General features: G+C 41.2%; 2 protein-coding genes and 1 long non-coding RNA gene across 5 annotated transcripts in view; 2 read left to right on the top strand and 1 right to left on the bottom strand.

Moving 5' to 3' along the window:
• Positions 1-17,256, bottom strand: fkbp10b (FKBP prolyl isomerase 10b). Its single transcript, XM_029710735.1, has 10 exons — positions 16,889-17,256; positions 16,174-16,319; positions 15,521-15,710; positions 10,467-10,612; positions 5,484-5,673; positions 5,198-5,343; positions 3,852-4,041; positions 3,462-3,604; positions 1,201-1,364; positions 1-787 (listed from the first exon to the last, which is right to left on the bottom strand). The coding sequence occupies exons 1-10, from the start codon at positions 17,077-17,079 to the stop codon at positions 602-604; spliced, it is 1,692 nt and encodes a 563-aa protein (XP_029566595.1). The 5' UTR covers positions 17,080-17,256; the 3' UTR covers positions 1-601.
• On the top strand, positions 708-6,380 carry LOC115160602 (uncharacterized). Its single transcript, XR_003869091.1, has 4 exons — positions 708-837; positions 1,171-1,405; positions 3,484-3,629; positions 6,320-6,380. It is a non-coding gene; the product is annotated as an uncharacterized LOC115160602 (long non-coding RNA).
• The window catches only part of LOC115160583 (endoplasmic reticulum protein SC65), an 11,323-nt gene continuing 9,070 nt past the window's right edge, over positions 15,626-17,878 (top strand). Inside the window, exons 1-2 of one of the 3 annotated variants that reach the window (XM_029710764.1) lie at positions 15,646-15,733; positions 17,641-17,711. The gene's annotated coding sequence lies outside the window, so the exon portion shown is untranslated. Of the gene's footprint in view, positions 15,734-17,314; positions 17,712-17,878 lie in introns of those variants that run through there. The other 2 variants (XM_029710775.1, XM_029710754.1) reach the window with 2 other exon arrangements.

Here is a 17,878-nt window from a genome sequence, read left to right on the forward strand (position 1 = left end):
TTTTTCTAAAAATGGTTTTATTGGTGTAAACATCAGATCAGGAACATAAGGTGCTGGTTTGGTAGGTTGATTTGTCAACGCATAATATATTTTTTTTTTAACATCACTTTATCAAACATGACCAAATCATGCAACACAGAAATATTACTCTTGTAAGACTACCCCCCCCCCCCAATCTAAAATGTATGACACCTGTTAAAGGATCACTGTATAAAAAAGGGTCTCTCTTGGAATATTTTAAGGTGTGTGTGTGTGTGTGTGTGTGTGTGATCCATCCCTGAGAGAGAGAGGCTGTGGTCCGATTCTCGAATATTCGAGTAGATCTACCCTTGTCACCGAACTGTGCACTTGTTCACTCCAATCCAATGCTTTATATTATAAATCCACGAGGTGGAGTGAACGAGTGCACACTTCGGGGCGAAGGCGGAGAATTGGAACAGGTGTGTGTGTGTGTGCGCGCGCTAGACTGCAGACTGACTGATCTACAAATCACTTTGTATCCTTAATCATTATTATTTGTAGATCAGTCAGTTTGCTCAGTCGGTGACCAATTGCTGCACAAAATGTATGTTCTTGAACACTACCAACGTGTGCACTCTCATCACAACTCCTCGTGCATCCTCTCTTTGTCCTCCTCCACCTTCAATTTGAGCTCCTCGGCGACGATGACCCCATCCTTGTTGCGGTCCTGGTTCCTGAACATGTCAGCAATGATCTCTTCAGGGTCCACCCCCGGCTTCATACGACCTTTGCCCTCCGCCACCTGCAGCATGATGAACTCTCCAAACTGGATGAAGAGCGAGAGAGTTGTGAAGAGGAGTAGCAGCCATGTTTAGTGTGAGTCATGACAGCTTGACCGTTGTTTTACATGAACACGTCTGCAGAAGCAGTTTGGTTTGGCTAAATAGCACATGAGATCCCAATCAAATATTGTAATCTTCAAAAGGGTGGGTTTTCGTGTACTCCTAATTCATGCAACCACTGGGGACTAGTGTGACGTCGTGCAGGTGGGCACTAAACCAGCGGTCCAGAGTATGCAGTTATCAAGAGCTATAAAACCAATGTCATTGAATTGGGACTGAAAAAATATATTGCACTTAAATGGAGTAGACGGTACTTTATAACTGCCATCAATATTATTGATGGTCTGATCCATCTATTTTCTACTAGTCTATTCCAGCTGTGCGGTAGATAGCATACCTCCTCTATGGGCACCTCTCCGTTCTGGTTTATGTCCATGGCCTGGAAGAGCTCCAGCGGGGCGTCCTCCACCCACACGAACAGGTAGCCCTCCGGCACGCCCTTCTGCAGGTCCATCAGTTCCAGCTCAAAGTGAAGCACTGCACTGCCTGGCACACCAGTGGCTGGAGGAAAGGAGGAGAGTGAGTGTGAAAGAGCAACACCGGTATGTGTACCACGGTAATCATTTATTGTAGCCCTCCTTTACCTATGCATTCTTAAAGCCTTTATAACAGCTACATAAAACATAACATCTGTCGGTTCTTGTGTCAATGCAGCTGTTATAAAGGCTTTATGAATACATAAATAAGTGGGGCTACAGTAAATTATGACCTGCACCTGAAATGCCTTTATGCATGAGTGTCTCACGAGTGCAGACATGAGTGAACATGGTGTCACTTTGAAATGGAACGGTATCAAATGCATGGAACCCAGGTGTAGACTAATAGTGAAACGCTTACTTATGTGCCCTTCCCGAACAATGCTGAGACAAAAATAATAGAAAAAACTATTTTACATACACTTAGGTTGGAGTCATTAAAACTCGTTTTTCAACCACTTCACAAATTTCTTGTTAACAAACTATAGTTTTGGCAAGTCGGTTAGGACATCTACTTTGTGCATGACACAAGTCATTTTTCCAACAATTGTTTACAGACAGATTATTATTTCCCTTATTCATTGTATCACAATTCCAGTGGGTCAGAAGTTTACATACACTAAGTTGACTGTGCCTGTAAACAGCTTGGAAAATTCCAGAAAATTATGTCATGGCTTTAGAAGCTTCTGATAGGCTAATTGACATCATTTGAGTCAATTGGAGGTTTACCTGTGGATGTATTTCAAGGCCTACCTTCAAACTCAGTGCCTCCTTGCTTGATATCATGGGAAAATCAAAAGAAATCAGCCAAGACCTCAGAATTATTTTTTTTATTTTTTTTTACCTCCACAAGTCTGGTTCATCCTTGGGAGCAATTTCCAAACGCCTGAAGGTACCACGTTCACCTGTACAAACAATAGCAAGTATAAACACCATGGGACCACGCAGCCGTCATACCGCTCAGGAAGGAGACGCATTCTGTCTCCTAGAGATGCATGTACTTTGGTGGGAAAAGTGCAAATCAATCCCAGAACAACAGCAAAGGACCTTGTGAAGATACTAGAGGAAACAGGTACAAAAGTATCTATATCCACAGTAAAATGAGTCCTATATCGACATAACCTGAAAGGCCGCTCAGCAAGGAAGAAGCCACTGCTCCAAAGCCGCCACACAAAAGCCAGACTGCGGTTTGCAACTGCACATGGGGACAAAGATCGTACTTATTGAAGAAATATCCTCTGGTCTGATGAAACAAAAATAGAACTGTTTGGCCATTGTTATGTTTGGAGGAAAAAGGTGGAGGCTTGCAAGCCGAAGAACACCATCCCAACCGTGAAGCACGGGGGTGGCAGCATCATGTTGTGGGGGTGCTTTGCTGCAGGAGGGACAAAATAGATGGCATCTTGAGGTAGGAAAATTGTGGATATATTGAAGCAACATCTCAAGACATCAGTCAGGAAGTTAAAGCTTGGTCGCAAATGGGTCTTCGAAATGGACAATGACCACAAGCATACTTCCAAAGTTGTGGCAAAATGGCTTAAGGACAACAAAGTCAAGGTATTGGAGTGGCCATCACAAAGCCCTGACCTCAATCCTATAGAAACTTTGTGGGCAGAACTGAAAAAGCATGTGCGAGCAAGGAGGCCTACAAACCTGACTCAGTTACACCAGCTCTGTCAGGAGGAATGGGCCAAAATTCACCCAACTTATTGTGGAAAGCTTGTGGGAGGCTACCCGAAACGTTTGACCCAAGTTAAACAATTTAAAGGCAATGCTACCAAATACTAATTGAGTGTATGTAAACTTCTGACCCACTGGGAATGTGATGAAAAAAATAAAAGCTGAAATAAATCATTCTCTCTACTATTATTCTGACATTTCACATTCTTAAAATAAATTGGTGATCCTAACTGACCTAAGACAGGGAATTTTTACTAGGATTAAATGTCAGGAATTGTGAAAAACTGAGTTTAAATGTATTTGGCTAAGGTGAATATAAACTTCCCACTTCTACTGTATGTCATTGTGCTATTATAGTCCCGCTGGTGCATTCTTAGTTGAGGGAGCGTATTGTTTGTATTTTATTGTGGCCCTGTCCTCCCCTGATGAACGTCTTTCTCACCCCCTTTCTCTCCGTGGCCCAGGTGGGGGGGGATGATGACCGTCCTCCTCTCACCCACACACATGCCCCTCAGACCCTCGTCCAGACCGTCAATCACTTTGTCCGCCCCCAGCACCGTGTCCTGCAGGTTGTCATAGTCACTCCTGAGCACAAGGGACATAAACACAGGTAAGGGAACGTAAAAACAACATATGGAGCATGTCTGTCAACTGCATAGTCTTCAATCCGTATTTCCTTTCCAACGACGACCGTTTTAGAGATAAGATATCGTCAAAATGAAGTACACAACAAATGAATTAGACCGTCAATACAAAAGGATCCACATGAGGGTTTCAATCGGTTTTCTCCCGTTTGGTGCCGAATGAACACGACCCTGGTCAATGTACTCACGAAGAGAAGAGCCGGGTGCCGTCCAGCAGAGAGCAGTTGTAGTGGTAGTGGATTAGATCATCCACATCGCTGGTCAAGTTACACACCTCAGGCTTGTGGGTCACATGAACCTCCACAGAGTCCTTGGGGTTGTGGAAGTCGATGACATGGATGTCAAAGACCAGCACGGCCGAGCCTGGTATATCCTTACCTGGTATGGCAAGACAGAGAGGTCAAACTGGGTTTCAGTCAGTAATATAAACTATACTGTAGAATAATGTATTCTATAATTTGATATATAATGTTGTGCCTAAATTATAGCTAGCTATTGGGCTATCTGTTACATTTGAGACAATCATATTTATACATATTTCACACAGGTATGCATGTAATAATACATAATAAATTAGACATTTAAGGTGTATTCTTCCCACACAAATAGGATTTAAAAAGGCCCAATGCAGCCATTTTTATATCAATATCAAATAATTTCTGGGTAACAATGAACCTTACTGTAATAGTTTCCATTAAAACGTACAGAAATTGCTTTTTTAGCAAAAAACTACTTCTCAAGCAACAATTATGCTAGGACTGACAGAGTGGTCTCAGTGGGAAGGGAAAACTAGCCGTTATTGGTCTATTAACTAATTTACTGCCTGGTGATGTCACCAGGGAAGCAGCAACTCCCGCCCATGCAAACCTGGCGATTAGAAGGTCCTGTCTAGATTGTATTTTCAACCAGGAAATAACAATGATCATATTTAATCACACTTTTACAGTCTTTAGTTTCATCAGCTGTTCTACAATATGATACAAAACACCGGAAAAACATAGTTTTGACTGCACTGGGCCTTTAACATGTAAATCATTCAAATGAGAGACTGTAACTACCAATAAAGCTAACTACCCTACTGTAACTACCAATAAAAGCTAACTACCCTACTGTAACTACCAATAAAAGCTAACTACCCTACTGTAACTACCAATAAAAGCTAACTACCCTACTGTAACTACCAATAAAAGCTAACTACCCTACTGTAACTACCAATAAAAGCTAACTACCCTACTGTAACTACCAATAAAAGCTAACTACCTAACCAACCTATTATAACTACCAATAAAAGCTAACTACCTAACTAACCTACTGTAACTACCAATAAAAGCTAACTACCTAACTAACCTACTGTAACTACCAATAAAAGCTAACTACCTAACCAACCTACTATAACTACCAATAAAATCTAACTACCCTACTGTAACTACCAATAAAAGCTAACTACCCTACTGTAACTACCAATAAAAGCTAACTACCCTACTGTAACTACCAATAAAAGATGCCCCTCTATCTGCCCTGGACTAAGCCAGACCTGCTCCCTGCTCTCCGTAGGCCATGTGGGGGGGCAGGGTGACCCTCCTTCTCTCCCCGATGCACACCCCCTGCAAGCCCTTGTCCATGCCAGATATCACGTAGCCCAACCCAATGTAGGTGTTGTACGTGTTGTTTCGCTGGTAGCTGTAGAGAGAGGAGGGATTCGATATGACAAGCAATGACAGACATTGTCAAACAGTAATCATTCAAGAAGTATTTTCAGTCTTTCATTATGCCATTTTAGACTACTGAGACGCAGCCTATGACAACTGGACATTGCTCACCTGGTGTCAAAGGTGACCCCGTTGAGGAAGGTTCCATTGTAGTGGTAGCGCATGTAGTCCCCGGCCACAGACTTGCGCGCGCACGACTCGGGCAACACCTGGTTCTCCACAGTGATGTCATCCTTGGGGTTGTGTAGGTCAGCCAGGAGGACATTAAACACCAGGGTGGCCTGGGACGGGATCTCTTTACCTGAAGGAGATCGAAGCAGTCAGTCAAAAAGGCTGTACAGAGAAGCAGTATGTCTGTCTGATCGTCTAAAGAGGAATCAATGCTGATTGACGGCTGCAAATGCACCAAACAATGGTAATGGTGCTTTTCCAATTCGACTTACCCCCACACCAGGATGTCACCAGTGTTTAATGTTAGCGTTAGCTCTAGTGTTCTTGTGTTTCCATCAAGAGTGTGACACACTATCACTCCCTAGAAACACAACCTCACACGGAATAATCCTCGGATAGCTTTTCAGAATTCATCGCTAAATTGTCCCACATTGAAAACTAAAGGCATAGAAACCATAAATGACTTGGTAACAGGAAATACATTTATTTTCAAGGCAGAATTAAAAAGTAATTTTGGACTGACCAATGTAGATAGTTTCAAATACAAGGAACTTAAAAGTTATATATCACGAAATTATGATTGGACATCGGACTAACCTTGAGGGAATCTTATTTGAGTCAGAAAAGGACATTCAGATGATAGGAAAAATCTACAAAATCTTGCAGAGAGCATATCCAACTGACAATCTCTTAGAAGAAGAAAAAAAGCACCTGTTCAACCTCAGGAGGCTGAAAAAATGGGGCTTGTCACCTAAAACCCTCACTAACATTTACAGGTGCACAATCGAGAGCATCCTGTTGGGCTGTATCATCGCCTGGCACGGCAACTGCACCGCCCACAACTGCAGGGCTCTCCAGAGGGTGGTGCCGTCTGCACAACGCATCACCGGGGGCAAACTACCTGCCCTCCAGGACACCTACAACACCCGATGTCACAGGAAGGCAAAAAAGATCATCAAGGACAACAACCACCCGAGCCACTACCTGTTCACCCCGCTTCCATCCAGAAGGCGAGGTCAGTACAGGTGCATCAAAGCTGGGACAGAGAGATTGAAAAACAGCTTCTATCTCAATGCCATTAGACTGTTAAATAGCCACCACTAGCACAGAGAGGCTGCTGCCGACCTACAGACTTGATATCATTGGTCACTTTAATAAATGGAACACTAGTCACTTTTATAATGTCACTTTAAGAATGTTTACATATCTTGCAGTACTTATATGTATATATTGTATCCTACACTATCTATTCCATCTTAGCCACTCTGTCACTGCTCATCCATATATTTTATATTTATATATTCTCATCCCATTCCTTTACTATATTGTGTGTATTAGGTGTTGTTGTGGAATTTGTTAGATATTAGGTGTTGTTGTGGAATTTGTTAGATATTACCTGTTAGATGCTGCTGCACTGTCAGATCTAGAAGCATAAGCGTTTCACGACACTCGCAATACCATGTGCATGTGACCAATAAAATTTGATTTGGGGAAAAAATAAAAATATTAAATATTGGGACCAAGATTTAAAAAGAACTGATGTTGGCATAAGATGGAGGGAAAGTTGGAGTGTAACTAACGAAATGATGTACGCTTAATCCAGTACAAACTAATGTATAGAATGTATTATACAAGAGACAGAATTCAAAAATTCTACAGCACAACGGCAGAGTCATGTCTTAAGTGTAAAACTAATAATGACTCAGTAATCCATGCTTTTTGGGAACGCTATGAAGTTTGGAAGTTGTGGGTGGAGCTAGAAAGTTGGCTGTCGGAAGTATTCCAATATAAACTTACTTTTAATACATCTTTCTGCATATTTCATGACATGCCATATACCCAAATGGGCTGGATGGTTCTTTTCTCATCACTCATTTTGAAAAAACAGATACTAAAAACTTGGGGCGGCAGGTAGCCTAGTGGTTAGAGCGTTGGACTAGTAACCGAAAGGTTGCAAGATCGAATCCCTGAGCTGACAAGGTAACAATCTGTCGTTCTGCCCCGAACAAGGCAGTTAAACCCACTGTTCCTAGGCCGTCATTGAAAATAAGAATTTGTTCTTAACTGACTTGCCTAGTTAAATAAAAATAAATAATCAAATCAGCCATCATTGACATAATGGAAAAAATCTAATGATTCATTATTTAAATATTGAAATAGCATGGGCGACTGAGAAAAACAAATTGGTACAATTTAAGACCAAGTGGCAAACAATAATGCAGGGATGGGGGAGTGAGCAGGCAGGTCGGGGCAGATTGTTTGTATGCGTCTGTAAATTATTGTTCGTATGTATAAGTTTGTTTTTGTAATGTAAAAAAAGGAAAGGAAAATGTATATTATTGAAAAAAAAGGAGTGTGACACTAAAGACTACTTATGAAATAATTTACAAAAATTTCACCTTTAAAAAAAAAAAATGTAAAGACACTATAGACTTGTGGCAAACAGAATCAACAACCTCGACATCATTCAAGTCTGTTGCTTTGTGACGTGTTCAAGTTCACATTGTTATGTAAATGCCAGCTGAAAAGTAACCAGGGCCTTGCCTTGGCTCCAAGCAAAGGCAAGGCTCTGGGTAAAACCCTGGGGTAAATCCTCATTGGATATGCAGCATAAATGCATTCCAACAGAGCTTACATAGAAGCAGTCTGTCTGGACTTTGGATACATATAGACTGGGTCTTATTCAATAAACCAATCAGATCAATCAAACAGGTGGCAAATACAACATACAGTTGTGGCCAAAAGTTTTGAGAATGACACAAATATTAATTTCCACAAAGTTTTGCTGCTTCAGGTGTCTTTAGATATTTTTGTCAGATGTTACTATGGAATACTGAAGTATAATTACAGCATTTCATAAGTGTCAATGGCTTTTATTGACAATTACATGAAGTTGATGCGAAGAGTCAATATTTGCAGTGTTGACCCTTCTTTTTCAAGACCTCTGCAATCCGCCCTGGCATGCTGTCAATTAACTTCTGGGCCACATCCTGACTGATGGCAGTCCATTCTTGCATAATCAATGCTTGGAATTTGTCAGAATTTGTGGGTTTTTGTTTGTCCACCCGCCTCTTCAGGATTGATCACAAGTTCTCAATGGGATTAAGGTCTGGGGAGTTTCCTGGCCATGGACCCAAAATATCAATGTTTTGTTCCCCCGAGCCACTTAGTTAGCACTTTTGCCTTATGGCAAGGTGCTCCATCATGCTGGAAAAGGCATTGTTCATCACCAAACTGTTCCTGGATGGTTGGGAGAAGTTGCTCTCAGAGGATGTGTTGGTACCATTCTTTATTCATGGCTGTGTTCGTAGGCAAATTGTGAGTGAGCCCACTCCCTTGGCTGAGAAGCAACCCCACACATGAATGGTCTCAGTGTGCTTTACTGTTGGCATGACACAGGACTGATGGTAGCGCTCACCTTGTCTTCTCCGGACAAGCTTTTTTCCGGATGCCCCAAACAATCGGAAAGGGGATTCATCAGAGAAAATGACTTTACCCCAGTCCTCAGCAGTCTAATCCCTGTACCTTTTGCAGAATATCAGTCTGTCCCTGATGTTTTTCCTGGAGAGAAGTGGCTTCTTTGCTGCCCTTCTTGACACCAGGCCATCCTCCAAAAGTCTTCGCCTCACTGTGCGTGCAGATGCACTCACACCTGCCTGCTGCCATTCCTGATCAAGCTCTGTACTGGTGGTGCCCCGATCCCGCAGCTGAATCAACTTTAGGAGACGGTCCTGGCGCTTGCTGGACTTTCTTGGGCGCCCTGAAGCCTTCTTCACAACAATTAAATCGCTCTCCTTGAAGTTCTTGATGATCAAATAAATGGTTGATTTTGTGCAATCTTACTGGCAGCAATATCCTTGCCTGTGAAGCCCTTTTTGTGCAAAGCAATGATGACGGCACGTGTTTCCTTGCAGTTAACCATGCTTGACAAAGGAAGAACAATGATTCCAAGCACCACCCTCCTTTTGAAGCTTCCAGTCTGTTATTCAAACTCAATCAGTATGACAGAGTGATCTCCAGCCTTGTCCTCGTCAACACTCACACCTGTGTTAACGAGAGAATCACTGACATGATGTCAGCTGGTCCTTTTGTGGCAGGGCTGAAATGCAGTGGACATGTTTTTTGGGGGATTCAGTTCATTTGCATGGCAAAGAGGGACTTTGCAATTAATTGCAATTCATCTGATCACTCTTCATAACATTCTGGTGTATATGCAAATTGCCATCATACAAACTAAGGCAGCAGACTTTGTGAAAATTAATATTTGTGTCATTCTCAACTTTTGGCCACGACTGTACAGTAGACAGATGGGAGGGATCACTGAATCTGACTGCTGTTTATAGACTGTTTTTCAGTCTATTTATGTGGACCTATAGGTAGAGAGACGTCAATGCTGATTAAAACGGGTAGAGGAATCAATTAAACCCTTCAACACAATCTATTTTTTAAATGATTTCTTACCAGTTTGGAAAAACAGGTCGTAAATTTAACCAGGGTCATATTCATTTGTGGCCTTGTGGTTAGTGTCCGCCCTGAGATTGGAAGGTTGGCATTCGATCGTCCGAGTCATACGAAAGACTAAAAATTGGACATGCGATTGACTAGCATCCTGTCCAAGGGGTGAACTATACATCAAGCTGCCTCACCCAACAGAAACAGGAGATGATCCGGCCTTGGCTCGTGCAAGGCTACTTACTTTACATTCATCAGGACACACCGTAGTAAAACGGTTTGCAACGGCAAACGAAAACGAGCATTTCTTATTGGACAAGTCCAGGTAGTTCCTCCCTGTTTAAGACCCTCCCGCTTTCTTCCATTCGCTGCCTAATGAATACGACCCGTGTAAAAAGAAAACATGAATAATCCCACAACCCTCCCACCTCTCGCATAACTGTATCCCCCTCCTTCCATTCTTGTACTTACCAGATCCTTTCTCTCCATAGGCCAGGAAGGGTGGAATAATTATGTTTCTGGTCTCCCCCACGCACATGCCCAGTATGCCCTCGTCCATGCCTTTGATCAGCCAGCCCTCCCCCACCAGGCTGTCGTGGGTCTGCCCCTTGTTGTAGCTACGTAGGGCTCACACAAGCTCAAAGTCAAACACACACATCCTCCTCTTAACACACACCTGGATAACACAGTACAGACACACACACAGACAGGACTGTTATTTGGACGGAGATTCAGTTGACTTCAGGGTTGTGTGATATTCGGCACCATTCATCTTCATGATTTGCCTGGAAACCTGACGTTGAATTGCATATAATTCTAAATTGGCTGAAATTACTGTTTGAATCAGGAAACTTCCTCTCATGACCTCTACAAGCAAGAATGTTCAATAAATTGATATTTTAGCGTACTTCACCAGTTGTCCGTGTGATTGGTTATTTGGAGCTAGGAATCTGAGACAATATATCCCCAGGAAAGTATGATTACATCAATAGATTTCTATCCCTTGAAGCATGCGCAGAACCATGTAAACATGTGCATGAGCTCGGCAAGTATGCATGTCTCTCGTGCATATATTTTTATCTTGTGAGCATGCTTCAGGTGATAGAAATCTGAAAGCACTACCAGCGCTTTGACAAGTTGATGCAATTATACTTCCCTGTGGATATATTGTCTCATATTCCTACCGCTGTAAGGACCAACCGAAGGACAAAGTACGTTCAAATATCATTTTATTCAACATTCTGGCTTGTAGACGTTGTGAGAGATAACTTTCCTGATTCAAACGCTCATTTCTGCCCAACGTAGAATTCCATGCAATTCAAGGTCGGGTTTCCAGACAACGTCATGACGTGAAATAAATCCCAGCTGCAGTAGCAGCAAATCATTGGTAGTCATTTACCGTAATTTCCGGACTATTGAGCGCACCAGAATATAAGCCGCACCCACTGAATTTTTCAAAAAGTATTATTTTGAACATAAATAAGCCGCACATGTCTATAAGCCGCAGGTGCCTACCGGTACATTGAAACAAATGAACTTTACACAGGCTTTAACGAAACACGGCTTGTAACAAAAGTAAATAGGCTTTAACGAAGCACGGCTTGTAACAAAAATAAATAGGCTTTAACGAATAAAAAATGTGCAGTAAACAGTAGCCTACCAAGAAAGTCATTGGTCACTATCTTCCTCCTCCTGTGCACTGAAACCACTGAAGTCATCTCCTTCGGTGTCGGAGTTGAATAGCCTCAGAATTGCGTCATCCGATATTGGATCGTTTTCATTGTCGCTCTCGTCACTGTTTGACCTTAACCCGTTCGGCAATTTCATTGGTCTAATGAAAGCTTCATGCCGCCAAAAAACTGAGCACGTCACAGAATGTTTTTTTGGAGAAAAAAAATGTGAAAGCGGGAAAAATCCATATATTAACCGCGTCATTGTTTAAGCCGCGAGGTTCAAGGCGTGGGAAAAAAGTTGCGGCTTATAGTCCGGAATTTACGGTAGTCGCTTGTTGTCAGATGATGCCCCTCTGGTTAGTTTCAGCAGTGGCCAAATGCAACACTTAATTTGAAGGATATAGACATAAGAACCACAAGTTGTAGTTTTCATTATGTCACTATCAAATGTCAACAACTTCAAGTTGACATAGGATGTTTATGCCAACATAATTGTAATGTACAGTGCCTATAAAAAGTCTACACTCCCTTGAGCTTTTTTCACATTTTGCTGCCTTATAATAACATCAACAACAAAAGAAAAAGAGGATTACATAAAAAAATCCTACAGATCTACTCAACCTACTCCACATTTTCAAAGTGAAAGACCATTATAGAACATTTTAGATGATTAAGAAAAATGTATAAAACAGAAATATCATAATTGGATAAATCTCCACCCCCCCAGAGTTAATCCTTGGTGGAAGCACCTTTGGCAACCATTATTTGGAATAGGGATCTACCAACTTTGCACAACTCTTAGGGGCAACATACAGTTGAAGTCAGAAGTTCACATACACCTTAGCCAAATACATTTAAACTCAGTTTTTCACAATTCCTGACATTTAATCCTAGTAAAAAATTCCCTGTCTTAGGTCAGTTAGGATAACCACTTTATTTTATGAATGTGAAATGTCAGAATAATAGTTGAGAGAATGATTTATTTCAGCTATTATTTCTTTCATCACATTCCCAGTGGGTCAGAAGTTTACATACACTCAATTAGTATTTGGTAGCATTGCCTTTTAAATTGTTTAACTTAAATCAAACGTTTCGGGTAGCCTTCCACAAGCTTCCCACAATAAGTTGGGTGAATTTTGGCCTATTCCTCCTGACAGAGCTGGTGTAACTGAGTCAGGTTTGTAGGCCTCCTTGCTCGCACATGCTTTTTCAGTTCTGCCCACAAATTTTCTATAGGATTGAGGTCAGGGCTTTGTGATGGCCACTCCAATACCTTGACTTTGTTGTCCTTAAGCCATTTTGCCACAACTTTGGAAGTATGCTTGGGGTCATTGTCCATTTGGAAGACCCATTTGCGACCAAGCTTTAACTTCCTGACTGATGTCTTGAGATGTTGCTTCAATATATCCACGTAATCTTCCTACCTCATGATGCCATCTATTTTGTGAAGTGCACCAGTCCCTCCCCGTGCTTCACGGTTGGGATGATGTTCTTCGGCTTGCAAGCTTCCCTTTTTCCACCAAACATAACGATGGTCATTATGGCCAAACAGTTCTATTTTTGTTTCATCAGACCAGAGGACATTTCTCCAAAAAGTATGATCTTTGTCCCCATTTGCAAACCGTAGTCTGGCTTTTTTATGGCGGTTTTGGAGCAGTGGCTTCTTCCTTGCTGAGCGGCCTTTCAGGTTATGTCGATATAGGACTCGATTTACTGTGGATATAGATAATTTTGTACTGGTATCCTCCAGCATCTTCACAAGGTCTTTTGCTGCTGTTCTGGGATTGATTTGCACTTTTCGCACCAAAGTACGTTCATCTCTAGGAGACAGAATGCGTCTCCTTCCTGAGCGGTATGACGGCTGCGTGGTCCCATGGTGTTTATACTGGCATACTATTGTTTGTACAGATGAACGTGGTACCTTCAGGCGTTTGGAAATTGCTCCCAAGGATGAACCAGACTTGTGGAGGTCGACAATTTATTTTCTGAGGTCTTGGCTGATTTCTTTTGATTTTCCCATGATGTCAAGCAAGGAGGCACTGAGTTTGAAGGTAGGCCTTGAAATACATCTACAGGTACACCTTCAATTGACTCAAATGATGTCAATTAGCCTATCAGAAGCTTCTAAAGCCATAATATCATTTTCTGGAATTTTCCAAGCTGTTTAAAGGCACAGTCAACTTAGTGCATGTAAACTTCTGACCCACTGGAATTGTGATACAGTGAATTATAAGTGAAATAATCTGTTTGTAAACAATTGTTAGAAAAATTATTTGCATCATGCACAAAGTAGATGTCCTAACCGACTTGCCAAAACTATAGTTTTTTAACAAGAAATTTGTGGAGTGGTTGAAAAACGAGTTTTAATGACTCCAACCTAGTTTTAATGACTCCAACCATACCGCTCCAACCTAACTTCCGACTTCAACTGTATATCAATTGTTTCTGTCAATAGTGCTCATTAAATTTGGTTGGGAATCATTGATGGACAGCAATATTCAAACATTGTCTCTGATTTTCAAGCAAATTTAAGTCAGGACAGACTAGAGCACTCAGGAACACTCAACACCTCTTGGAAAGCCAATCTGGTGTGTCTTTGGCATACAAATTGGTGTAATTGTCTCGATAAAAAATAAATACGTTTTCAGAAGACTGAGGCGGATTTTCCTCTAACTTTTCCTGGGCTTTGCTCTCATATTTATTTTGATCCTGACCTACTCCCTAGTCCTTCCTGATGACAAGCATACCCATAACATGATGCTACCACCTCAATACTACAACTTAAACATTTTTTCCTCTAGGATTTTTCGATGTTTTGTCATTTTTTTCCTACACGCTTCCTTCTGTTCACTCTGTCAATTAGATTAGCATTGTGGAGTAACTACATTGTTGTTGATCCATCCTCAATTTTCTCCTATCACAGCCACTAAACTCTAACTGTTTTAAAGTCACCATTGGCCTCATGGTGAAATCCCTGAGCGGTTTACTTCCTCTCCGGCAACTGAAATAGGAAGGACGCCTGTATCTTTGTAGTGACTGGGTGTATTAATACACAATCTAAAGTGTAATTAATAACTAACACCATGCTCAATGGGATATTCAGTGTAAGATTTATTTTTACCCATGTACCAATAGGTGCCCTTCTTTGCGAGGCATTGGAAAACCTCCCTGGTCTTTGTGGTTGAATCTTTGTTTGAAATTCACTGCTCGACTGAAGGAACTTTAACACCTTCTCACAAAGCAACAGATTTGAATGATGTAGAGATAATTGAATGTGTGGGGTACAGAGATTATGTAGTCATTTAAAAATCATGTTAAACACTTATTGCACACAGAGTAAGTCCATGCAACTTACTATGTGATGTGTTAAACTAATGTTCACTCCTGAACTTGTTTAGGCTTGCCATAACAAAGGGATTGAATACTTATTAACTCAAGACACTTCGCATTTCATATTTTTATTACTTTTAAAAATAAATTGAAAAATGTAATTTCACTTTAACATTGTGTGTAGGCCAGTGTCAAACAAATCTAAATGTAATCCATTTTAAATTCAGGCTGTAACAACAAAATGTGAAAAAAGTCAAGGGGTGTGAAAACCTTCTGAAGGCACTTGTGTCGGTCTACGTAAGACATCCTATGTCAACTTGTGGTTATTGACATGTGTTATGGATGAGTTATGAAGTCCTTATGTCTGTACCCTTTAAATAAGATGTCACCCTGATTTCGCAATGCATTTATTCCTAAAATAAATCCAATGGGTCGAAATTCAGCCCACACTACCACTGGGTTCCTTACCATCTGTCCACCCTGACCCTCATTCTTTCACTAGCTGTCCAGGAGTGGACTCACCTGGAGTCGAAGGGGGTCCCATCCAGAAGGGTACCATTGAAATGGTATCGCACAAAGTCTGTGCGCTTCACAGAGCGTTTGCAGTCCCGGGGACTGCTGACGGTTTCGGTCACAACCAGGTCAGCCTTGTTCCACATGTCCAACAGCATCAGGTCAAACACCAGAGTGCTGTCGGGAGGGACCACATCACCTGACAGTGAATAAGTAGTAAAAGTATGATAATACATTCAAATAGACAATTAGATTTAAAAAAAGTCAAAATGTTTATATGCCTTTTAGATGCAGAAATATGTTTTAAACGTCTATTGACTTATTCTTTTGATTTTTTTTGATAATGCCTCAATATGAGGGTGCTGTAATTGCCTACCAGTGAATTTAATACTGTAACATTACATGTCCTTGTTAAAACCATTTATAAGGCCCTATAATGTTAAATCAACGTATGTTTTCCTATATGGCAATACAATGGCTAATAAGTCAAGTTCATTATAAGACATTAGGCACTAAGGCATTAGAAACACTTATGACAAGTATATACCAATTTTGTAAAATTGAAATCACCAAATTCCACTTAGGTGGCCATTTTAGCTCTCATTCTGTTGAATTAAGGATACTACAGGGTAAAGTAAACGATATAACTCGGTGTAGAGTACCTGCTCCAAGGCTGCCATAGGCAAGGTGTGGGGGCACGGTGACTTTTCTCTTCTCGTTGACGCACATGCCCAGGATCCCTTTGTCGATGCCAGCGATGAGCCGGCCCTGGCCTGTCTGTCCTACCGACGCAGCTCCCCTCTCATAGCTGAGCAGGCCAGGACATGAAAGGATGACAGAGTTAGACAGCGAATAGTAGGCCTATGCAGAAAGAATAGGGCAGTAGGCTATTTCTTGGCATTCATTTGTAATGAAGTTGATGCATTAAAAGAATTGTTATTCCTTTTGCGAATGAGTACCTTAGTTCATTCAACTGCTTTTAGTTTGTGACCATTTCAAAAGATGGCCGTGATTGCGTTCCATTCTGCAAAGCCTGTAGCCTACCTACGCTATACGAACGGCAAGCTGCAGTCAAATCATTTCCATGTTTTGCATATAATTATTTTGCTTTATTACATACATAATATGTACGATACACAATAGCCGGATACATGATAACATAATTGTTTTTATTTTAGGATAGATGGCTACAAAGTCATGCACGCACTTATGGAACTTCAGCCAGGACTGCAGAATATACTAGCCTACAGATGATTATAATGCGACACAATTTTTGCCAAAGAAAGGCTACATCAACAAAACGTAATAACGGACATCAACACATTTTTATTCAGTGCTTAAAAATCTTGACAAAGATGATGATTATTTGTATCTTACCTCGAATCAAATGTTTTTCCATCTTGGAATGTCACATTGTAGTGATAACGAACATAATCCCCACTTTTTACTTCTCTGGGACAAAGTTTTGGTATCGAATATCTGTCCACGACTACATCTCCAATCGTGGGATTGCATCCAACGTATGACCACGTCTTCAGCAGTAAAAGTAAAAGACTGCTTGCAAACATTATAAATAAGAATGAATCCTGAAAAAAAACGGATTTTAACTTGATAAAAAAAAGTTAAACTATTTCTATAAGTAATTTATAGGCCTGCATCAGTCTTGAAACACACTCATTCACTCGTTTCTACACTACACTAAACCCTGTGTACCGAGTTGCACAGGATTTTTCCTAAAGAAGAGGGGGGGCTTCTCTCCCTCTTGGCAAGGAATGTTGTAAACGTGGACAGTCTCCAGTTTGCAGTGGTGTTGCTCAGACTCAGAGCAGCAGTGGCCGTTCTATGACTGGTTTCACTGTCAGTCGCCCTTTAGGTCTCTCCTATGCAAACAATCAATGCCAAACTCATGTGCAATGAGCATTGTCAGAGCATGTGGCTCGAAGCATAAAGACGTTTTGAAAGTTATTGGCTAGGGAGAGGCTGTAACGACACTCCTGACCAGTAAAACAAATGACCAAAATCTAATATTTAACCAATTCTGAAATTATATATAGTCGTTCAGGTCAGGAGTGTTCGTATAGACTTTTCGTATAGGGTTATGCCACCATTTTCTTTTTCTTTTTAACTAGGCAACTAATCATTGCAGTGATTTAATGAGGGGGTAATAGCCAGGTCCTGAACCAGCTATTCTGCAGTCAAGGTAAGTGCACTACCTCCTCTGCCATTCAGACCTCTTGGTAGAGGCAATTGTATGCTTAAAGATAGATTGAGTTGAATTACTTTGATAAATATCCTAAACAGATAGGCATACGTCCTATTTAATCCAACTACTGTCACGCAACAAGCTGATCTCTGCCTAAATTATCT

The sequence above is a fragment of the Salmo trutta genome, chromosome 2 (assembly GCF_901001165.1).
Source record: "Salmo trutta chromosome 2, fSalTru1.1, whole genome shotgun sequence".
NCBI lineage: Eukaryota > Metazoa > Chordata > Actinopteri > Salmoniformes > Salmonidae > Salmo > Salmo trutta.